The sequence below is a fragment of the Trachurus trachurus genome (assembly GCF_905171665.1).
Source record: "Trachurus trachurus genome assembly, chromosome: 3".
Lineage (NCBI taxonomy): Eukaryota > Metazoa > Chordata > Actinopteri > Carangiformes > Carangidae > Trachurus > Trachurus trachurus.
In genome coordinates this window covers 37,266,961-37,292,025 of record NC_139893.1, presented here as the reverse complement: position 1 = coordinate 37,292,025, position 25,065 = coordinate 37,266,961, and the positions used below count along the sequence as shown (strand labels likewise).

The 25,065-nt window shown below is 42.0% G+C and overlaps 1 protein-coding gene across 1 annotated transcript in view; it reads left to right on the top strand.

The window, feature by feature from the left end:
* The window catches only part of cemip (cell migration inducing hyaluronidase 1), a 147,454-nt gene that overhangs the window by 52,388 nt on the left and 70,001 nt on the right, over positions 1 to 25,065 (top strand). Inside the window, exons 9-11 of the mRNA XM_083995386.1 lie at positions 1,768 to 1,915; positions 15,132 to 15,323; positions 22,006 to 22,175. Coding sequence (XP_083851512.1) covers positions 1,768 to 1,915; positions 15,132 to 15,323; positions 22,006 to 22,175 — 510 coding nt within the window. The remainder of the gene's footprint in view (positions 1 to 1,767; positions 1,916 to 15,131; positions 15,324 to 22,005; positions 22,176 to 25,065) is intronic.

Here is a 25,065-nt window from a genome sequence, read left to right as displayed (position 1 = left end):
ACCCTCATGTCAACTAAGAGCTGTGAGAATTTTCAGAGTCCTCCGTTCCTTCTCTGAGTTACGGGGGGGTCCGCGTAGCAGTATTTCTCCATATAATGGTTGTGAATAGATACCACTTTTCTTCGTCCAAAAAGACACACCAAAAAATATCCAAATACCTCCCTACTGCTCGTCTGTAATGTCCCTCTTGTATTGAAGCCCCGACAGGAGAAATTGTTCCAAAATAAATTAAACAAGTCTATATTTTAAGCTTGTTTGTAGCGGAAGCTCCCAGTGTCTCAGTTCACTGCTCTTCCTGTGTCAGTGCAAATCTCGCGTGATTTGCACTGACCGACGGAACAATTTCTCATGTTGGGGCTTCAATACAAGAGGGACATTACAGACGAGCAGCATGGAACTCAGCCCCGTAACTCAGAGAAGGAACGGAGGACTCTGAAAATTCTCACAGCTCTTAGTCGACACGAGGGTGAGTAGATAATAGGGCTGTCAGTTTTTAGAAAAATGAGGTTCGAACGATTATTGAATGACCCGTAATTCGTTCGGATATATTCGAATATTACCCCGCCCCCGCCGCGCCGCCGCCGCCGCTGCCGCCGCCGCAGCACACACAGTCGCGGTGTTTTATTTTGAAAATTGACCGGATACTCTCGTTGTTTCATGTTTGACTTCCTGCCCAGCTTGACGCGATTGCTCGCGGCTCTCACACAAAATAGACCAGACGCTGCACGGCGCGAGCCGGCCGCGGAGGTGCACGCCGCGACACCACACCAGCGGTTAATATGGGCACAGAAAGTAAACTGGCTCCGTTTCTCGGCTGTTCGCGGCCCTTCCGCGTCCGGTGGACGTTCCGCGGCGCTATGCAGGCACTGGGCACTGCAGCCAAAGACGGTAAATAGAGTATTTTTGCTGCAGCCTGCATATCGAGCAGGTCATTACTGCTCGAATACGAACTTTTCCCCCCACATTCGAACGAATATTCGAATGTCGAATAAAAAGTGACAGCCCTAGTAGATAATGAGTGAAATTTTAATTTTGGGTGAACTATCCCTTTAAAGCTTCTGATATTAAAACAACACAACCACCAGATCATCATAATATTACTGTATGACTTCATTCTTGCAACTTCAGGCTCCGATACCCCGTCATATTAAAAAGATACGGCAGTTATGAGTAATTTCACAGTTTTCCCACTTCAGCCAAGTGAGAAACTAGTAATACCCCCCCCCGCCCCCCTTCCCCTGAGCACTGCAGACTTTGATATTTCATTTGTTTTAGTCTCAAGTCATGAAACAATAATATTAGACTGCTTAAGCTCAACTGCTGAGCGCTAAAGAACATAATCAGGATCCCGGTGGAAGTGGGCAAAGGGAAGCGACTACACCAAGGAACCGATCTGTGTATACCACCGCTCTGCAGCCGTGGTGACCACAGAACAAATTTAGCTGGGAAACCCCACACAGTTCTCAGGTTCCTTTACTTTATTCTGAAGAACTGAGCCCACTCCTCGGGCCTGGTGGACTCCAAATTCCTGCAGTTTGCAAACTAAATAAGCCAAACTCACGACAACTTCCAGATGTTTGGGGCAAAAACATACAGTTAAGGCCTGTCTGAGACAAGTTACCAAGCTCTCTCTCCCTCTCCCTCCCTCCAGCCACAAACTAATTCCCCAGTATTTCAAATGTTCCATTTCATTGTGTTACAAAACGTGTCAATAAATGTTTTTGGGTGTAGCGTCACTTCAGTCACTTTTATCGTTGTGTTGTTCAGGCTGAGACTCATGATGGCATACCGTCCAACCAGACCGGAGATGTCATCCACAAGAACGACAAGGACTACGGCTTGGTCTGCCTCAACAAGGACCAGGCCCACGGCCTCTGTCGCAACTACAGGGTCCGCTTCCTCTGTGGGAAACTGGGTACGTTGACACCCCCCCCCCCCCCACACACACACACACACACACACACACACACACACACACACCTACACCCACCAGTGGCTGTGGGTCTGCCTGACCCTTTGTTCACTTCTGAGCCTTTTCTGACAAAAACAACAACACAAGTTCTGATGATAAACCATGTTTCTATCCAACAATTATTAGTCCATCACTGATAAAGAGCTGGTGAACACACACACACACACACACACACACTGGCTCAGCTCCAGAGTGTGTGTGTGTGGGCAGGCTGCTCTGAAGTTCACAGGCTCTGCTCCAACCACATTGAGATACCACAGACCTATGTCTGGGCTCGTCTGTGTGTATATGTGTGTGTGTGTGTTTGTTGGCTGCAGACTGACACTGGGTACAACCTGTCTACATGACTGTACAGAGCGATCTGGGGTTGACCTTCCGACCCCCAATGAGTGGTAAATACAGGCCACGGTTTAGACACAGACTTTATTGTTCCCAGGAGGAAGATCTTTTCCACAGCACCGTCTCCATTCCACAGACGACGTCCACCACACAACACAACACAACACAACACAACACAACAAAACACACATTTAGGAAACAGACAAACAAAAGCCGTGTCAACTAGGGCTGGGACGATATGCTTTTCTCCCGATTCGATTCTTCTACGATTTTTTGGATGGTGATTAGATTGAAATTGCGATTCTATGATATTGCAGATTCTCTCGATTTTTAGTCTGCATTTTTAACATTTATCTGCACACAAATACTGTAGGAGCCTATAAATTAACATACTCCATTATAAAGTGAACTTAAACCCTTTTCAAAACCTGTACTCTCTGTATGTAAAAAAGGCTAACAAATGCACATTGCCCAATATTTTGAATAAAAATCGTCAAAAAAATAAAATAAAATATATTTATGTGAATCGATTTTTCTCCCACCCCTAGTGTAAACATTTAACAAAGTCCACACTCTGGGTTTTGTTCAGGACCGCTGTGACGGTGGTATCAATGATGATTTAAAGCAGGGCTGGCCAACCAGCCAGGGTCTAAGAGCCACATTCTTTACTGGGGTACTGCAAAGAGCCACATTATATAGGCGTGAACCCACACACACACATACACACACAGAATGAAATATTAATCAATTTACCATGTCACAAATGTCACACCCCTCATTATGAAACAGGAGATTGACAGAAATGGGCTACAGGCCAGTCATTGTCCATACAGTACATGCACATGTTGCTCAGCCAGATTCACATCACACTGCAAGTCCTCCCTAACATTTGCAATAGCATCCAGAAAACAGAATATGTGAGAAAAGTTTTGTTGTTTTTGTTTTTTTTTACCTCATTGCTGTTTTTATTGTATGATGTTTATTATGTTTGAATGGAGCTGAAATGGTGCTGAAGATTTGAAGCTTTGAAATGTGCTAAGTAAGCATCCTCCCAGTCCTCAACAAGTGTCCTGTTCTTGGCTTCTTATTTGTGCTTTTAGGTATTTTTGTGAATGAATCACAGCTTGCTGTGGGAAAACAGTGCAGGTCGTTAAATGATGATGCGAGTGGCAACGTGATCCTCTATGGGAGATTTTTTTTTTTTTTTTTTTTCATGCCGTTAAAACACACAAGCTGTGGAATGTGGAGCCACGTCGTCCACTGAGCTCTGTCTCAGCTGACGGTGCTCACCTGGAGGTTACTGTAGATCTTCACATGTTGAACTCTTGTTATGTTGTTATGTTATACAAAGTAGCCAAACACCAGGCTGAAGAGAGAAGAACAGCAGACTGATGCTCGTTCACCTGCAGGTGAACTGGAGAGCCGCAGTCTTATTGGCTAAGAGCCACGGGTTGGCCACTCCTGATTTAAAGGGATAGTTCAACATTTTGGCAAATTGGCCCATTGCCATAATCGCTATAGTCATAGCAGTAGAAACTCCAAAACGCTTTCGTGGACAAGTTGTGACCTGCACAATCACCACGCTATGAGATAATAATGTGACGTTACGAAACGGAGCCATTTTCGAGGTAAATACAGGGTAAATACAGAGTCTGCTTGCTGAAAAACTGTCCCTGAACGCAACGCGCATCAGCGGTTTTGAATGAATTTACCTCTAAAACAACTCTGTCTGGTAACGTTCCGTTATTATCTCATAACATGGTGATTGTGCAGCTCACAACTTGTCCACGACAGCGTTTTGGAGTTGTTGGATTGTGTATTTGATGAGTTTGATGAGTTTGATGAGGGAAACCAAGAAATCCCATTAGCCTCCATAGCGTAGCTCTGAGCAGCTCACGGCTCCGCTCCACCGTTCTAAAAATAGCTTACACCGACAATTAAAGGTAACGAACCTACTGCTATGACTATAGCGATTATGGCATTGGGCCAATTTGCCAAAATGTTAAACTATCCATTTAAAGCAACACAATGTAATAGGACTGTATGTTGTATCCCTGGAAAAGCCCAGTAGCCTGTGAATTAGTTGACGGAACCAGTGCTGGTGCCAAGCAAGGAGGGTTTTGTGTGTCGCTGGAGCCCTGGAGGGGAGGCTGGTCGGCTGTGCAGCCCAGCACAGGGTGAGAGGAGCAGGGAGACTGGGCTTGAGCTGGGTCTCTGGAGCTGTGCAGTTGAAGACGGTGCAACCCCGCTCAGGCTACAGCGGTGGCACCATTCATCCTATAAACCGTTTTTCTACCATTTAAATGAGTTTAGAAACATTATTTTAAAGGGATAGTTCACCCAAAATTCAAATTTCACTCATTATCTACTCACCCTCATGTCAACTAAGAGCTGTGAGAATCCTCCGTGCCTTCTCTGAGTTACGGTGGGGTCCGCGCAGTATTTGTCCATATAATGGTTGTGAATGGATACCACTTTTCTTCGTAACAAAGAGACACACCAAAAAACATCCAAATACCTCCATAGTGCTCGTCTGTAATGTCCCTCTTGTATTGAAGCCCCGACATGAGAAATTGTTCCGAAAAAACTTAAATAAGTCTATATTTTAAGCTTGTTTGTAACAGAAGCTCCCAGTGTCTCAGTTCACTGCTCTTCCTGTGTCAGCGTGATTTGCACTGACCGGTGGAACAATTTCTCATGTCGGGGCTTCAATACAAGAGGGACATTACAGACGAGCAGTATGGAGGTATTTGGATGTTTTTTGGTGTGTCTTTTTGTTACGAAGAAAAGTGGTATCCATTCACAACCATTATATGGACAAATACTGCGCGGACCCCACCGTAACTCAGAGAAGGCACGGAGGACTCTGAAAATTCTCACAGCTCTTAGTCGACATGAGGGTGAGTAGATAATGAGTGAAATTTGAATTTTGGGTGAACTATCCCTTTAAGGTCGAAACACTACATAGTGTTGCTTTAACAGCAACAGCCGCATGTTGTTGTTGTTATTACGTCTACCAGTGTGGCTCAGGTTACAGGTTAGAGAGGAGGATCATCATTTTCAAAATACCCGTTTTGAGTGTCTACTCGAAAACGAGGTTAGATTTAAGAGGGTTCAAAGTGAGTGAACTGATCTGAAGTATCTGAGAGGAAACTCTGGAGCTGCCTTTAGGAAAGAAGAGAAGAATGCCATCCCACCTCCCTGATTCTATACTACAGCATCATGTAAAGCAATGCATGGCTGTAGTTTGACCTGCGGTCCATGTAGAAACAACAGATCCACACAGCTTCCCCTGCCATCTGAGAGAGGATTCGGGGCTTCTGCAGGTCGAGGTGTCTCTGTCCTCGGTTTCAGAGATTTCTCACACTTGTTGAAAAGTTGTTGCACTTAACGTAATGAGCTGCCAAGCTGTCTGTTTGCAGAGAGGCACCGAGGCACACAGGGTGAATTAAAAAGCAGAGGAGAGGAGAAGAATGCCACCATCATTAACAGCAAATCACAGTGACAATCTAAATCGGATAAATAACATGTGGAGGTGATGGTAGTGGAAACACTGCTACTATTAATATCAGCAGGAACAATCATAACAGCAGAAGGATGAGGAGAAAAGAGAGAAAAAAACGCTTCTGGTAACACGTTATTTGACGCCTATCTCTATAACGCATTATAACCATACTTATTAAGTATAAGAGTTAACTATATACTATAACTAACTAACTATAACTATATATAACTATAGTTATAAAGACTCATAAATGATCATAATGCTTTATAACAATAATCATAACACACTATTTTATCATGACTTATAAGGTCAGGTATTATAATACGTTATAGTTGTTAGTAACTCGCTGACAATGACCACATCGATAATGCATTATAAATATAGTTATAATGTGTTATAATTGGCTTATAAACGTGTATAACTATCATTATAGACACTCATAAATTATCGTAAGGCTTTATAACAGTAAGTATAACTATTATAGAGCATTATAACTCTTATTATAATACTTGACCTTATAAGCCATTATAAAATGCTCTATAATGTGTTATGCTTATTGTTATAAAGTCTTATGTGATTTATGAGTGTTTATAATGATAGTTATACACGTTTATAAGCCAATTATAACATATTATAACTATATTTATAATGCATTATCAATGTGCTCATTGTCAGCGAGTTACTAACAGTTATAATGTATTATAATACCTGACCTTATAAGTCATGATAAAATGCTTTCTAGTGTGTTATGATTGTTGTTATAAAGCATTATGATCATTTATGAGTGTTTATAACTATAGTTATACAGTGCTATAACTATATTATAACTCATTATAAGCATTATTATAATGTGTAGTACTGTAGAGATAGGCTTCAAATAAAGTGTTACCATGTTTTTTTCTACCAAACAGAGGAACATTAGATCCATTTCTTCTGGATAAGATCGTCTCTGTGATATCTGAAATTGCCATCAATGCAAATAACCAAGATAATTATGTTGCGATTCTCTCAATGTTGGACCTTTGTACAGTGGAAGCATGGAATAACGAGAACATTAACTGAAAGTATTATTGTTCATATAGTTTTATGTGCATTCAGTATCAGTTTCAGGTCATGAGGTATAGAGACTGTTGCAGGTAATCAACAATTGACTGCTACTTAGATATGAAATCACATTATTATTAATAATAATTAATATTAATAATCTGAAGAGCTGAACATGAACAGTTTCAACACTTTTTGTGCTGCTGCTTCTCTTTCTGCACCACAGCACTGAGCCAAAGTCAAAATATGTGAAAATTTCCTTGGCAATAAATCTGTTTCTCAGATTCAAAGTGGGATATTCTGTTTTGATGCCTGGGAGCTGCACGCCATGGCTCCTTAATGCAGGACATCTGTCCCTGTATTCCTCCCTGGTGGAGGGAGAGACGGGCTGGGATGCACCACGTGGACTGGTACTGAGTCGGAGGGAGGCTGGTTTTAGGGATGCATATTTGCATTGACAGGTTCTCACAAATATTGTGTGTGTATATCTGTGTGTGTACAGCGCTGCATGACAGTGATCTTGTTTGGAGACTGACTTCAGTCCGTGCAGCCGTGTAATTCCACTGGAAGTTGACAGTCATGCTCCAGGCGTGGACCAGTCAGCTGTTCTCTAATTGAATCAGCCTTCGGTAACAACCACAGAAGACGAATCCTCTCATGGATTGTGTGTTTGTAAATGTCAGAATTCTCCTTGTATCAGCTTGTCTCACGTTAAATCTCCCACTTCCTGCTGAACCACCAATATAATGAAGCCTCAGATCAGCCTGGTTTGTGTTAAAGCTTTTAAAGGGATAGTTCAACATTTTGGCAAATTGGCCCATTGCCATAATCCCTATAGTCATAGCAGTAGGTTTGTTACCTTTAATCGTCGGTGCAAGCTATTTTTAGAACAGCGGAGCAGAGCCGCGAGCTGCTCAGAGCTACGCTACCGAGGCTAATGGGATTTCTTGGTTTCCCAAATACACAATCCAACAAGTCCAAAACGCTCTGGTGGACAACTTGTGACCTGCACATTCACCACGCTATGAGATAATAACAGAACGTTACCAGACAGAGTTGTTTTAGAGGTAAATTCATGCAAAACAGCCGATGCACGTTGCCTTCAGGGGCAGTTTTTCAGCAAGCAGTCTCTGCATTTACCTCTAAAACAACTCTGTCTGGTAACGTTCTGTTATTATCTCATAGCTTGGTGAATGTGCAGGTCACAACTTGTCCACCAGAGCGTTTTGGACTTGTTGGATTGTGTATTTGATGAGTTTGATGAGGGAAACCAAGAAATCCCATGAGCCTCCGTAGCGTAGCTCTTAGCAGCTCACGGCTCTGCTCCACCGTTATAAAAATAGCTTGCACCGACAAATAAAGGTAACAAACCTACTACTATGACCACAGGGATTATGGCAATGGACCAATTTGCCAAAATGTTGGATTTACCCTTTAAATGCACAACTTACTTCCCAACAACAACCTACTTATGTCTGTGTGTGTTGTGAGGGCATGTCAAGCTTAAGCTGACCTTAGATTCCCCAGAATTCACCCTGTCCTCCAACTCTTCTTTTTATCCTTTTAGCTGTTTTTATTAATGTTCTTCTGGTATTTTTTGTTGTTGATTTTAATGTTTTATTACTCACAGTGTTTTGTTTCTGGTTTCTGTAGCACGTTGAGATTATTTTATGAAAAGCGCTTAATAAATCAAATGTATTATTATTATTATTATTATTATTATTAAGCTCTCGGGGTGGTGAGGTCATGGCCTGGTTGGTAGGCAGGACTGAAGAACATACTGATGGCAGTATCTTCAAAAAGTATAAGATCAGAATCCAATAATGTATGTTTCCTTTTTTTAAATTATATGAACCAGAATTTTATTTGAAAAAAACAATTAAACCTGCACTTTTCCCAAATTATTCTGGATTCCAGTTACTGTTGACACCATTCATAGGGAAGTAAAGCTCACAGTGGACAGGAGACTTCATCCAATCATCAACCCTCAGATTGAGGACTGCAGGTTTTAGGTTCTCCTAGTCAGTCTAAGGGCCAGATCTACTAAAGGTTTGCGTGTATTAAAACGTGTGCAAACGTGACTGCACACGCAAACACACGTGGAGCCTGATCTACTAACCGGGCGCACCGAGGATTGCGTCTCTCAAACGGGCAAAATAGCACGTGCGATCCATTTACTGGGAGGAGTAGATGCAAATCGATTTATTTAGCGTGCGCAATGTGGTTTACCAAACCGCGAAGAGATTGCGGTGGCTGTTTTTGCGTCTTTATTTACCACGTCTGAAAACCATGTACTAACTGATACAACTTTGCCAAAATGTATGCGTTTATTGATTTGATACCTGTCAGAGCCCCATGATCTTACATCTCTGCATTTCCTCACGTCTGGGTAATTCTGTAACAGTTTTTCAGCCGTGTTAAAAGTCTTTTACATGCCGTTACGCACGTCACACGTCTGTCCTGCAGTGCGCTCCTCTCCTCTCCTCTCCAGTACCTGGCTGCTCAGCTCGGTCCCGGACTGAGAGACGTCACTGCTGTCTTCACCCGTCTTTGATCCCTCTGGTCAGTGGTCAGAGCGTTTAGATCCGTGTGTCCCACCTGAGCTCTCTATTAATCCACTGGATCATGGGCAGCACACACACACACACACACACACACATATTATAGGTGTGTGATTGTCGCTGCAGCTGCTGCCTGTTCGTCACTATATGACGAGTTGGGCCCTGTAGCGATTTGTGTTTATTAATCTAAACTGTCATTGTAGCCTATGCATCGGATCAAATGTTATTCTGTCCCTTCGTCCATCCAGCTCTCTGTCCACTCTCTCCATGGCGGAAACGATTACCACGCGCAAAACCCTCGTTTGAATACTGCGGTTTGCACGTGTTTTCATTTAGCGGGTTACTCTTAGTAGATCACCTGTTTTGCGTGCGCTAACCAAACACGCAATATTTTAGCGGGCGCAAACAATTTAGCGCCCGTTATCTGGGACCTTAATAGATCCGGCCCTTAGTGTTTGTGAAGTTGGGGGTTTATGGACACCAGGTGCCTGGGTCATAGTTACATATGAGTTGGTCCTTAGAGAACTGGGAGAGATTTGGCTTGTTGGTACAGTGAGCTCTGGGATGGCGTCCACAAACACTCACTCCCCCCTCAGCCTTTTCCATTCTGATTGGCACCGATGTAAACACAGCACTCAGGTGAAGTGTGTAATTTTCAGAGCTGAGAGAAGGCAGTCAGACGACCTGTCACCTGCTCAGGAAGTGTTTAACCACAGACGCCGCGCTGAGCCGGAGGACCAGAGAAGCGAGAGCAGCTTCAGAATTAGTTTTTAAAACACACAGATCGAAGCTTCTCACACGGAGGATCTGATGGTGTTTGAGGAGCAGCAGCCCGGAGATGAGATGTGACAGATTCATTTTACCAGTCTCCACAGCAGCTGGCAGCTCACCTCCTCCTCCTCCTCCTCTGGTAGATTGATGGATTCCTTTGTTGTCACTGCACAACATCCAGTGAAATTTGTAACAATCCAGATGATGCATTCACACATAACACACACACACACACACACACACACACACACACACACACACACACACACACACAGAGCATTAGGGCCACTCATTAAAAAAAATGAGAGGAGAGAGATTTTTTTTCCCATTATGCACTAGAATAAAGTCAAAATGTCAACGTCAATGCTCGCATCCTTGCACTGTAAGTTTCTGAAGCTATGCAACTGAATACATAATTCATGTGCCTGTTTTCAAATTTTCACATTTCAACTTTTTCCACGATATTTTGACATTATTCTCGACATTTCAACTTTCTTCTCAAAATTGCTACTTATTCTTGACATTTCGATTTTATTTTCAACTTTATTCTCAACATTTTGACTTTATTCTTAACATTGTATTACAACTTTATTCTCAACATTCAACTTTATTCTAACATTTCCAGTTTATTCTCGAAGTGCATAATGAAAAAACCTATCCCTCCTATCATTCTTTTCATGATTGGCCCTAATACTCTTCCATATGAATTAGACACATTGACAATACAGTATAGAAATTATAAACGATATGGCAGGTTTCAATGGGCCTGACTATTTACTGTTTTGTCACAGAGGAGTCAGGTCATCGTTTTGCATATATCCAAGATTCTCTCAGATCCACAACTCATGAAAACATTCCTTGGGTGTTCCACGTTGTAGATGACGGTTTAATAACTACAACAGTAGCATAACGATACAATGGTAACATAACAGTCAAAAAACCCTTTTACACCTGGACCTCAATACTGCTCTGTGCATAGTTCAGGTACTATGAAACAATTGGAAACTGGATGTTTAACATAAATGGTTATGGCCTTTCAGGAGTTAACCTAAGCAGTAGAAGTGATAATGGCATCAAACAACAATAACTACAGTATAAAAACACCATGAACCTACAACTAACTGTCTTCACTCAATATTTTTTTAGAATGTAAATGTATAGGGATGTAAACACGTTATGAGTGGTGGTGTGACACAGTGTGTCTGCTGTAAGTGCACGTGATGACAGTGTAAGGTGCAAATAGAAAGACAAACTCTACCGGATCATCTATTATTAATGAGTTTACCAGCATTAAAAAAAGCTGTGAACCTGTGCACACCTCCTGATGTCAAAGGAAAGGAGATGTATGACCCCGAGTGGAATCTACAGTATATCACCTCAGGGTGTTATTAATGAGCCATGGTACGATATATAGTGCACGAGGAGCAGGAACAATAGAGCTGTGTGAGCAGTAACCCGTCCATAGTGCTTGAACTCTATTGGTGCAGAAGGCTCTGAGGGTGCACCTCTTGATTGGACGGTCTCGGCTCCTCGCTATGGTCACGAAGCGAAAGCAGGAGATGTTAGATACCAGCAGTGAAATGAGTTTTCTTGCTCTCCCTTAGGGAGAGGATGAAGAGCTCAGACATCCAGAGAGAGGTCAGAGCAGAAGCAGCGCTCCTTTGTATTCAGAGGAGACGGCTGTGGTGGATGGCATATCTGATCAGGATGCTTCTGTAGTGAGGGCTTCTGGGAGGAAACACTGGAGGAGGGGGGCATTTATGATATTTTACATTCTTATTCTGTTTTCTCCATTAGCACCAGCACATTAGCTTGGCTATTCTTCCTGGAGTCCAAACATTCAGTCAAAGTTGACCACTATTCCTCCAGGTACATCAAGGATAAAGTAGAACAAAACAACTAACACAATCCCAACACACGGATACAATCACACAGTAGATGCAGACATAGCCTACGCCACTTTCCGGAGAATGCCGCTGGGTGTCGCCATGACACTCCATTCCACCGTTACTGTATTGTTGATAGCATAGACTGGTTGATAGACATTGGCCGTGATGACTTTATTTATCACCTAATTTAATTTTAATGAGAACAATACGGACGAGGTTTTAGCTTTATGTCACATTTTCACGTCACTATATCACCGTTGTGACTACTCTGATGTTTATGAAGTCTATAAAACGAATTGTTGAACAAACATTTTAGACTAGCTGGGCTAACCGTTAGCTGTTAGCCGTTAGCAGTGTCAATAAACAATAACTCAATAAACGGCCCATGAAAAAAATATTTTTTCCAGCGGATATCCTAGTTCCAACATGACTGAGCTAACTGGAGTAGTTTCATGTCGTGTCCGACAACGGGAGGGTTTTAACAGCTGACGTCCTGTTGTTAGTTTGCTGCTGCTGTTAGCTTAGCTGTCAGCAGCAGCAAAGCTAACAACTACGACAACCATGACTAATTACAAAAATGTGCACACAGAAATAGTAATGTTTGTTCAATAATTCGTTTTATAGACTTAGCAAACAGATTAATCAAAACGGTTTTGGCAGCCCGGAGCCCCCACATTTGGTACCTACACCGGTGGCTAACGCTACCAGTTAGCCGCTCGCTAGAATGCTACTAAAACCCACTTCCGTGTGACGCAATGGATCATGGGAAAATAAAGTGGTGGATAACACAAGACACGATACACCACCTGTACATTACAATCAAAACTCAATAAATATACACATACAAGGGAAATAAAAGTGAAATAGTAATCTCATAGGGCAGGGAAGAGAACAGGCACCTCATCATATAGCATACCAACTACTGCAGCTGCAACATTAGAAGAAACTGTTTAAGCAAGAATTTATACCTCTCTTTAGAATCTGTTAACACAATATAAAGTGGCAACGAATTCCACTCTAGGATGGCTCTGAAAAAAACAGATTTCTTCATCACATTAGTGTTTGCTTTAGGCAAAGTAAACCTCCCTTCTATGGCATGTCTTGTCGGATAATTATGTTGACTCCACTGATATGAAAACAAACAATACAAAAAATGTGGAGACTTATTTACAATAATATTCCTAAGGAAGTTCAACAAAATATAAGAGTTTCTTTGAGTGACAGTTAGCCAACCCAGTTGCTCATGCATATGTGCCACATTAGTTCTGTAGGAGCACTGTAGTACACATCCCATTCCCATTTCTATATTCTATATTCTATATTTTATATCTAAATCCTTTTTTAAACTTTTAATCAGGAGAGAAGCCACATGACAACGAAGCGCACACACACATACAGGTTCAAGTCATCAGAGCTTGTCACAAGCAAGACCCCTGCTGACACTGAAACTCTCCAGGAGTGTTAATTAATCCAACAGTGTAATATTCAGTGCGATCACACTCTCACTTTGTCTGCACTCCAGCTCCAGGTTGGTTGTTCCAAGCATCTTGACTGAGTTCAGACACTTTCACTCACTCCTGCCTCTTCATGTCATTTCTCACTCTGATCCCGACATGATTGTTGGGATCAGAGCTCTACGGGGGTCAGAGCATCTGCTGCAACGCTGCTGCATTATGCACAGTGTTGTAGAGATCCCATCTGGTCTGGGAACCCCCAACCTGTGGATCCAGCAGGAACAGAGAAACACAACTAGAGCTGTAGCCTGAGCTAGAACTGATGCAGGGAAGAGGATTTTTAAAAAAGTGTAGTGACTATGGTTCTTGTTTAGTAAGAACCCCATTAGCTTCTGAACAGCATCCACTATTCTTCCTGGGTTCCAAACAGATTACATGGTGACAATACAAGAATACACATTCACACTATACAACACAAATACTAACATGAAACAATTCATACTGTACATGTTTTAAATAGAACAATAAGTGACAAAATAACTCTGACAAAACAACTAGCCAGCTCTGATTGAGTCTATTATGATCTTATTATGGCTGTGTTGGATTAAATCTTGTGTGCCCTGACAATTGATATAAACATGCATCCAAGGAAAATTCAATAAAAAATGTTTTTTAAAGAGTCTATTATGATCTTAACCCCTCTGTTGTCCTTCTGTTCCATTCCTCCATCCTTCCTTTCTCCCTTCCTTCTTTCCACAATCCCTTTTCCCTTCCTTCTTTCCTTCCTCCCCTTCATCCTTACTTCTTCTTCATTCCTCTTTTGATCCAATTGACCTGATCTGTTCCCTATCCCTCCATCTTTATTTCCTTCCCCTTCCTTCTTTCCCTTCTTCCTTCCTTCTTCTTCCTTCCTTGAATGAATCTGTTCCCTCCCTCCATCTTTCTTTCTTTCCTTCCTTCTTTCCACAATCCCTTTTCCCTTCCTTCTTTCCACAATCCCTTTTCCCTCCCTCCTTTCTTTCTTTCCTTCCTTCCTTCCTTGCCTTCATCCTTACTTCTTCCTTCCTTTTTGACCTGATTGACCCAATCTGTTCCCTCCCTCCTTCTATCTTTCCTTCCTTTTCCCCTTCCTTCTCTCTACCCATATTTCCCTTTGTCCTTCCTTCCTTCCTTCCTTTCTTCCTTGACCCAGGAGGACAACAGGAGGGTTAACATGAATATTAAAATATAGGGAAATATCTTAATTGATGAAGTTTATTTTTAAATAATGTTCATTTTGTTTCATTTTTCAATGCCATTTTGTGTTGCATCTGTATATCACTGTCTGTTTAACTGATGTAGTTTCCTGTTTAAGTAAACCAAAACAACCCCCAAATGTAATAATTGTGTGTATTGTTACTAAAAGATCATTTTTTATTGAACATGAATTGACTTTTTGTTGTTATGTGAGGGAAAAAGAAAATATTGGATTGGTAAATGAATATAAAACCATCTTGTTTGTCTTCTCCTGTCGACACCATCGACTGAGTAACAAGTGCTGCTGTGTGTGAATGTGCTGCTCTCTGCGCTCTGACTCTCACCGTCTCCTCCGTGCAGTTCGCCCACAGGCCTCCGTCTCCATCGACATGTTGTCCAACAGCAGCATCCTGGAGCTGGCCGACCAACCGGAGGGCTGGGGGTCAGGGGATCGGCTGGTGGTGGCCAGTACCGACTACTCCATGCACCAGGCGGAGGAGTTCACCCTGCTGCCCTGCCCCACGTGCACATCCAACCAGGTCAAGGTCCAAGGTGAGAGAAGCAGCATGCTGCAGCACTGGGAGTGGAGTTCAGATTACTAACCAGGCTTTTCACTGACACCACTACCTCTTTTCCACCAAAAAGAACCTGCATGGTGCTAGTTCGGTGCTGGAGCCAGTGCTTAACTGGTTCCAACCAGTTTGCTTTTCCACCGGTCAGGAGCTTAGTCAGAGCCATGCTCCCCATACAGGAGCTGCTCCTGTCTTTGCTGCCTGCTACAGTTAGAAACAGACCTGAAAATTAAAACCCGGACCCAGCGTCATCCGTCTAATTAACGATAATTCTAATCCTAAAAAAAGAAAAAAAGGAAGCCGTCTTCATCTACTGTATCTCAGTGTTTTTCAACCTTTTTTGAGCCACGGCACATTTTGTTCATTTAAAAAATCCCGCGGCACACCACTAACCAAAAATGTTATAAAATGACACAGAGCAGCCTAATACAGTAGATATAATACAAATTTTGTCTCTTACAGTGTAGTTAGTTTGTTCTGACTCAGCCTAATGGTCATTGCTAAGGCCTGGTCATTAACTAATAACAAGAACTTGGATTCTGATTTGACTCAGATTCTTCTTCTTTTTTTTCTTTTTTTATCTATGTCAGTCAACTCATGGGTTGTCAACACTTACTGCACACTTCCACTCGTGCCTTCAGCCATATTTCACAGCAAACATGAGAGGACTTAAACTTATGCTATGCACTCCCTGTGATAGAAAGTCAGAACAAACTTTGAGTGCAACCTGCAACGGGTGCTTCACCCTGTAAGGACGGTGCCCCTAAAATAAAAATAAAAAGGAGGCGCTCTCCAGCCGGCTCCCCGGTCACGAGCTGAGGAGCTCTGCTGTTCTGGCGTGGATGTGCCGCAGCACAGCGGGAGCAGCGCGCATTTGTTTTATAAAAATAAAAAACAACACACAAAAAGGGACCGGCCGGTCGGCACGAGCCTAGTCACAGACACTTGATGGAGCGTTGGATCTCATCCGTTAACGGTTATAATCGCTTACGAGCGTCGGTTATCGGTCTGAAAAAAAAAAATTCAAAATGTGCATCGCTAGTTTGGATCAATTAAAGCAGATATCAGTGGAATGTTTTTGTTAATATAAGTCCTAAATAGTCCTATTTTCCGTCAGCAATCACTTACATGAAGTATTTCAGCCTAAACACGAGTCTCTCCGTCACTCTGCTCTGCTGTAACCCGAGGAGAAAATTTTCCTTGTGGGATACAAGTGTTATCCAATGAGGAGAGAGAACGGCATGAAGGGCTGTGTGTGCAGCCAAGGGATGCGCGTGAATGTGGTGACGTAGCACGAGGACCAATTGATGCCTGACAAGGGCGGGGGCTGCTAACTCATGGTGCGTTCAAAGAAACTCGTACTTTGTGTTTTTCCTTCCTGTGAAGTCATACCAGTTCGATCTGGTACGAGTTCACGGGTCGGAAGTTACGAGTGGCCGTTATAGGGAACTTTCACAGACAACAGGATGGTAAAAACACGAGCTACGGGTTACCTGGAACGCTACCAAGTCGTAGTTGTGACTTGAAGCTGTAACTTACGGTTTCAAAAGCCTGCCTTGAACGCAGCATTAGCCGAAACGGCCGTGAAGCTGATATCTGCTTTAAGTTAAATTTGGTAATTTTCCACGGCACACCTGGCGAATCACTGCTCTATCTATCTATCTGGCCTGTCTAGCCTCTACCTGGTCTTTTTACTAACAGGAACATGGGACCCTTTTCCTAAAAAAAAGGGGTCGGCTATCGGCTTTTTCCTGCTCCAAACTATCGTTATTATATCGGAATTTAAAAATCCACTATCGGTCGACCTCTAATACAAACACACCCCATAATCTGTAATCTCTTGTTAACGTAACCCACCTACGTAGACATCGCTCCATGCATTACCTTCCCGCCGGCGTTGTTGAAAACAAATGCACATGGCCAAGGGGATGGGAGGAGGGTTAGTGCTGCGTCTTTACAACAGTGTCGTAAAATATGCATTCTGAACTGTAGGGGGAGCTGCATAGGAAAAAAAGCAAGCAGATTTGCATAGTTCCCTTTTAATCAACCAGTAATGATTATGAAAACATGATCAACCACTGGTTTAGAGGATTGTGTCTTCTATCTTTTTCTTTCTTTTACACTACGATACGTAGGATGCTGTTCCTCTCTGTCAGCTTCATCCACTCTGCCCCAGATGATTTATGTCACAAATCACAACACCTAAAACATAAACTGTAAACTGTCATAGCTGCATGGAGACATGGTGTTGAAGAGTTGATTTCATTTTGAAAAACAACACATTACCATAGAAGTTAGCAGGTATGGCCGTAGACAGTTTGAGGAATACTAAATTTAAGACCTTATCTTGCTGGCTGCTGGCCTGAGAGGATGGCTCAAGGGCCACTCTCTGAGAATGGTTCATCTCTGAAGACATGCATAAAGACATCAACATGTCCTCCAGCCTAAACAACCACACACCTTCTTTTTTCAACCAAATGGGTTGTTTTTGCTGAAATATAGCACCTACCATGTGTTATGTAGACAGAGCAGAACCTCTTTTGTCATGGTTACCATGATGAGATAAGGTAAGATGAGATACTGTAAGATAAGATAAGATATACTTTATTCCCAGGCTGGGAAATGGTTGTGCTACAGCAGCACATTTTCACATTTGTGCAAATAGAAGAATAAGGAAGAATGAAGAAACAATTTGAATAAAGATATATTCACAACCTTATGTGCAGATAAATAGAAAATATTACAGTGAATAGGAATAATATTTAAAGATGCTACATCTATCAACAAAACAACTATAATATCTAAAATCTCAATTTAAGAATATAATTGTTGTTAAATGAATCATTATAATACTGTATAATGGATGAAAGCATTAGGTTTAGGCCCAAAGAGACTTGCTTGAGAAACATGATTCAGTTCAGCTGACACTCCTGCATTAGTATGACTCATGTGAGAATGCAGCCTCACCCTGCTGGTGCTGGAAGAAGGTCCTGGGTCTGACTGACCCGTCCAAACATCCCAGTCTCTTCCTGTTGTTCTTCCTGTTCCTCTTCTTCAGAATCACTGCAGCAGCAAGATGCCTCCTCTAGAAAAACAAAACACCCAGCATCACCGTCCTCCAGATCGGCCTGGTCGGTCCACATTCTTCTCTTGCGTGATTGGAATGACCTTTGTCACTGTTTTTAAGTTATATAGAAAAACAAACTTTATGCCTGTGTTGGATAAAAGTCAGCGTTAACACAAGGCGATGCGTCCTCTCATGGCTGTCGCTTCCTGTCACCGACTCGCTGACCAAAAAAAAAAAAAAAGACGTGAGTTAGCGTTTCCTCCGCTGTGGATGTAGGAGTGCATCTATTTATTTTCATATCTCCTTACGAGCTGCTGGCATTTGTCTCCTGCCCGGCTGCATCAGAAGATAAGTCCATTAGACTCCCCCCCCCCAAGCCTCTGGTTTTTCTCAGCTCTTTGACGTCACGCTATGTTTTGGACATCCTTTTTTTTTTCTTCCCTCCTTCTGACTGTAATCCCTCTCGTTAATTATTGCCCCGGTGCCACTCGGCGACCTTGTTTTTGTGATAATACAGCCCCTCAGGTCACATGCTGAAAGGGAGGCTGTGTTGTTGAGACACAAAGACAGATAACCCCACGTCTATTCATCCTCCTTGTGCCTTGGGTTTCTCACATGTTGAACTTCTGACAGCTCTAAATGGCAGAAACGATGATGAGTAGGAAATAAATGTGGAGCGAGCGGATCAATGGCCTGGAGCCGTACTGAAGGATTTAAGCTTTATTCTATTTCTATCCTGACATTTACCCCCGGACTTGTGAAGACCATGGGCTTGTGCGTCTGGAACTCGTCCACCGAGGAGCAAATAAATAACAAACTGGAGCTGCATACCTCTGACCGAGGCCAAACAATCCTTCACGTCTGTGAGATCAGCGTTTGTACAAAGATGTCCACACCGTGAATAGTATACCAACAGTAGTTCCTCAGAAACCCACAAAGAAATGTTGAAAATGAGCCACAGTGTTTAGGAAAGTGTGAAAAAGAAATTCCCCCAACATACAAATAAACTGAACCAACAAGCACAGTGCCTCCAGTCAGCCAACACTCAAGCCAGTGGATTAATTATAAGGTCCCAAGTAAGTGGACAAGGGGAAATACAAAACAAATGAAATTTTGTGCTTTCATCGAGAATCTGCTGGTTAGATTCTTTCCTCACTTCAAATATGTAAAATAATTAAAGGGGAATTATGCAAGTCTGGTCTCTTTTGCTCTGTTTTGCTAACCCTCCTCTCCTCCATGTGCATTTGTTTTTAACGAAGCCGGCGAGAAATCAATCCATGGAGCTGTGGATAATGTTATTTATCATCTACCATGTTACCATGTGTATATTTGTGTAGTCTTATCTGTCATCAACAAGAGATTACGGGTTACGGGGCGCGTTACGTTTGTGTGGCGGCGGCGCAGAGACGAGAGCTGGGACACCGGGTCGGAGGCTCTGATCTTACGAGGTTGGTTTTCAGCCAAGAGACGCAGGTGGAAGGCAGAGAGCCTCCATTCTCCCTGGAACTAGTTACAAGTCATTGATTTAACCATCACAATCACTCCGAAGCTGTTTAATTAAAGGGATAGTTCACCCAAAATTGAAATTTCACTCATTATCTACTCACCCTCATGTGGACTAAGGGCTGGGAGAGGTTTCAGAGTCCTCCGTAGCTTCTCTGAGTTACAGGGGGTCTCGGAGTAGCAGTGCATGTCCATATACGGTTGCAAATGGATACCAACTGTCTTCGTAACAAGAAGACACACCAAAAAACATCCAAATACCTCCATGCTGCTCGTATGTAATGTCCGGAAGCTCCTCTTTCCAGTTCGTCCAAATTTGACGAACTGGGAAGAGGAGCTTCGAGAAGCTTCCGCTACAAAACAAGCTTGAAATATAGACTTATTTAATTTTTTCAGGACAATTTCACATTTCAGGGCTTCAATACAAGACAGACATTACATACGAGCAGCATGGAGGTATTTGGATGTTTTTTGGTGTGTCTTTTTGTTACGAAGACAGTTGGTATCCATTTGCAACCGTTATATGGACATGCACTGCTACGCCGAGACCCCCTGTAACTCAGAGAAGCCACAGATAACTCTGAAACTTCTCCCAGCCCTTAGGCTAGTCGACATGAGGGTGAGTAGATAATGAGTGAAATTTCAATTTTGGGTGAATTATCCCTTTAAGGTGCAAATGTAGCATAGTTAAGGTGAAAAAGAATCCTGTATAGTTCCTCTTTAAAATTAATCAATTAACAAAAGTTCTGTCCTCTTACAATTTGATCCAGATTTGCCGACATTAGCAACAGCATGGTATTTTTATTTTCTTATTTGGTATAGGGTATAATGTTCATGAATACCAGCTCTACAGCAGTCGTCATGTCTGAAGAGGTTTTGATGTATCAAAGCTCTGGGTCCTTTCAGACCTCTGTTTTGTCCTGTTTCCCACTGAGTCAGCTTTGTGTCATGCTTCCATGACCGTTCCTCAGTCTGTAACCGTTAGAACGAGGTCCTTTTAACCCGAGAGAAAGTTGCAACACGGTCATCGACCTCTGCTGTATTCTGAGAATGCAGAAGTGGTGAGATTTTTCCAAACACTGAATCATTCTCAGTGTTTCCAGAGAACGCTGATGAAGTGACTGCTCACTCTGGTGTTATAGTTCATGTTTACATACAACTATGTATGTAGCTAACCATCTATTAGCTGAATCACTTAATCCACACAGGGCCACAGGGGGCCGGAGCTTAGAACAGCTGACACAGGCTGAGGTATCACAGGGCCAACACACACTCACATTCACAGCTCCATTTATTCGTATTAAGCAATATCAAATTATAAATGCCTTATTGAAACAGTAAAACTTGATTAAATGTCAATTAATATTGTAGAGTTAATACAGTCGATCTCATCGGATTTTCTCTTGATCGATACAAAGTTTATGCGACAAATGCTGATGGAAACAGTTCTTTGCCGGATGAATGTGAGTTGCGATCGTGTTTTATGTCAATTCCGCTACGTATTCCTCGGATAGTCAATAAAGATGAAGGAAGGATGTCCTTCTATTTTGCGATTTAGTACAACAATGAATAGAAACACCTTAAATTGCAAGAAAATGATTCGATACACCAATATGATCGCAAAACAGCACGACGTCATTACGCACGGCTTGAGATAATTTGATCGACAAGTGGTTAGTGACACTCTGTGCTTTGTTTATGCACACATCTGTATGTACACATCTGTAAATGTGTGTGTATATTGTTGTAATAATGTACCAGTGTGTATCTGAGTCTATCTGTGTGCTCACTGGAAGCGTTTAAATAGAAAAAGGGAAAGTGGCTGACTCAGCTTCACTATTAAATCCTCCATCACATTTATCTGAAACATCTGCTCACCTCCCCTCACACACACACACACACACACACCCCATACCTCAGCTCAAAGACCGTTACGAAAAACATAAAATAGAGACGTGTTGAAACTGCTGTATCTATCTGCTGACAGCTATGTCAGAAGTTTGACTGTTACTCAACAGTCCACTCTGCAGAGCTGACAACACTTGATTGTTTGATGTCATGTGTGTGTGTGTGTGTGTGTGTGTGTGTGCAGGTAAGGCCCAGTTCGTCCACATGGGCGAGGAGGTGGACGGGGTGGACATGAGGGCAGAGGTCGGCCTGCTGACTCGTAACATCCTGCTCCGCGGCGAGATGCAGCCCGGCTGCTACGGCAACGAGGCCTGCAATTTCTTCGACTTTGACACGTTTGGTGGACATTTAAAGGTACGGTGTTATCCCTGCTTTGTCACGTACAAAGAATATGAGAGGTCAGGACTGACTTGTTTAAAGGGATAGTTCACCCAGAATTGAAATTTCTCACTAACTAACTAACTCTCTCAAATACTCATTATCTACTCACCCTCATGTGGACTAAGGGCTGGGAGAAGTTTCAGAGTCCTCCGTGGCTTCTCTGAGTTACAGGGGGTCTCGGCGTAGCAGTGCATGTCCATATAACGGTAGCAAATGGATACCAACTGTCTTCGTAACAAAAAGACACACCAAAAAACATCCAAATACCTCCATGCTGCTTGTATGTAATGTCCGTCTTGTATTGAAGCCCAGAAATGCGAAATTGTCCCGAAAAAAATTAAATAAGTCTATATTTCTTCCCGGTTCGTCAAATTTGGACGAACTGGGAAGAGGACAGACCCTGGTTCGTCCAAATTTGACGAACTGGGAAGAGGAGCTTCCGCTACAAACAAGCTTATATAAAAATAGACTTATTTAATTTTTTTCGGGACAATTTCGCAAAAAATTTAGCAAAAATTTCAATTTTGGGAACTATCCCTTTAAGATCTGCCTCCACTTGTCTGATTCTGTCATTGTTGCCCTTGGAAACAGCAGATAACAAAACAATCTCAACTCAAGGTCCACAACTGATGACAATAAACCCAGTGGGAAACAGATGACACCTGTGGCTCTCTACTGGTCGGATGGGCAGCATATAGAGGACTGCATGCTCTTAAACTGAAAAGCAGAAATGATGTCATCATCAGGCGACTCCATATTTGACTAAAGTGACTGAGTGATAAAAGTAAATTTGTCTCAGAACCTGTAGAAATGGGACTTTTTGGTTCATTCATTTGTAAATCAATTGAATGCATTCACACATACAAATGTGTGTACTGTATTTACAAATCCACTTTATATTTGGAAGATATTTGTGTGCCTTTAAATATTTATTTTAAGTGTTTTTGAAGGTAACACTGTAATACTAATACTGTAATTAGAGTAGTTACTGAGGAACTAATGAGGAACAAATGTGTAGTTAGTGAGGAACTAAGGTACACAAAATAGTAGTAGTAGTAGTTTTATTTGTCCCCGTAGGGAAATTGAGTTGCAGCAGATCACACTCTTGACATTTCTAAAAAAACAACACAGATAAAAACAGCACAGTACAACTTTCACACATAGATTAACACTCATCATCAGTGAGTCACACTTTTTATGTTTATCTCAGCCTTAACCTGGTCAGACCAGCTGAGCAGGCTATGAGCTGACCAACACTAACAGTGACTATCCATTATGAAGTGAAAGTAGTTACTAAGGAACAAATGAGGAAGGAAAGAATGAGGAACTAATGAGGAAGGAAGGAATGAGGAACTAATGAGTAGTTACTGAGTATTTAAGGTATACAAAATTAGAGTAGTTACTGAGGAACTAATGAGGAACTAACTATTAGTTAATGATCAGTTCTTCAGTAACTCCTAATCAAATTACTGAGGAACTAATGAGGAACTAACTATTACTTCTAGGAACTAGAAGGAACTATTTTCCTCATTAGTTCCTTATTAGTTCCTCATAAGTTCTTCATTAGTTCCTCAGTAACTAAGGTAATTTAGTGTACCTTATTGTAAAGTGTTACCCTTTTGGAAGCTGTTTTATATCAGATAAGTTTATTGAGAGTGTAAAATTACCATGGTAGCTACATGGTCTAAATACACTTTACAGTGATCAATTACAATAAAATCAATAAAAGTAGAATCAAAAGGTAAACAGGCCAAATAAGCAAAAGGACAAAGGAAAAATCAGGCATGGATAAAATAATTAGAACCTCAAATTACACCAAAACATTGGGTAGAAGGCATGTTTTAAAGGGATAGTAGCATTTTTTAAAAGTGGGGTTGTATGATCTACAAATAGCCCCTAAGTACTTTAATTGCAGTAGAAGACTCTCTGCACTCCTCCCGTTAGCAACGCCAGCCCATAGCCCTGCCCAGAGATTTACAACATACAGTGTTGTGAACAGACCCAAAGAAACGGCCTATTTTCACGGCTTAAAAGAGGTTTTTCCTGAAAAAAAGATGCACAGTTCCGTTGTTCGCTATAATATAATTTTTTACAGCCCCTCAAAGTGCAGGAAAAACCCAGTTTTTATTTGGACCTAACCAACTGCTGATTGGCGGGCGCTAACCCTGGGCTGGAGGGATACGTAAGTTGGTTAGGTCCAAATAAAAACTGTGTTTTTCCTGAAGTTTGAAGGGCTGGAAAAAATTATAGCGAACAATGGAACTGTGTTTTTTTTTTTCAGGTAAAACTTCTATTAGGCCGCGAAAATAGGCTGTTTCTTTGGGTCTTCTACTGCAAATAAAGTACTTAGGGGCTATTTGTAGATCATACAATCCCACTTTTAAAAAATGCTACTATCCCTTTAAGAAGTGATTTAAATATTGCAGTCAGGGTGGATTTTATCATATTTAACAGGAGGCTATTCCACAGGTAAGGAGCGTGGTGACCGATAGATTTTTTATTGACTGAGGGAATGACCAGACTGTGTTAGGTCAGGGAGCAAAGAGGACGAGGCAGAACTTAGGATGTGAGTAATTCAGATAGGTCATCATATTATACATTACACTTTATGGAACCCTGAAGAGAGACCCAGGCTCACACTGTCCCAGCCACTCTGTGTGGATTATTCTGAGTAACATGAGCAGTCTTTCTTAAAATGCCACTTTACAATAATATGAGCTGACAAAAAGTCAGTATCAGCAACTCCCTGAACTGAACTAACAAAACAGGTCACTGCCTCCAAAACAGCATCTTACAGCATTTAGTTTTCCTGTCAGCAGGACAGTGTTGTTGTTGTTAGCAAATTTGCCTATTGCCATAATCC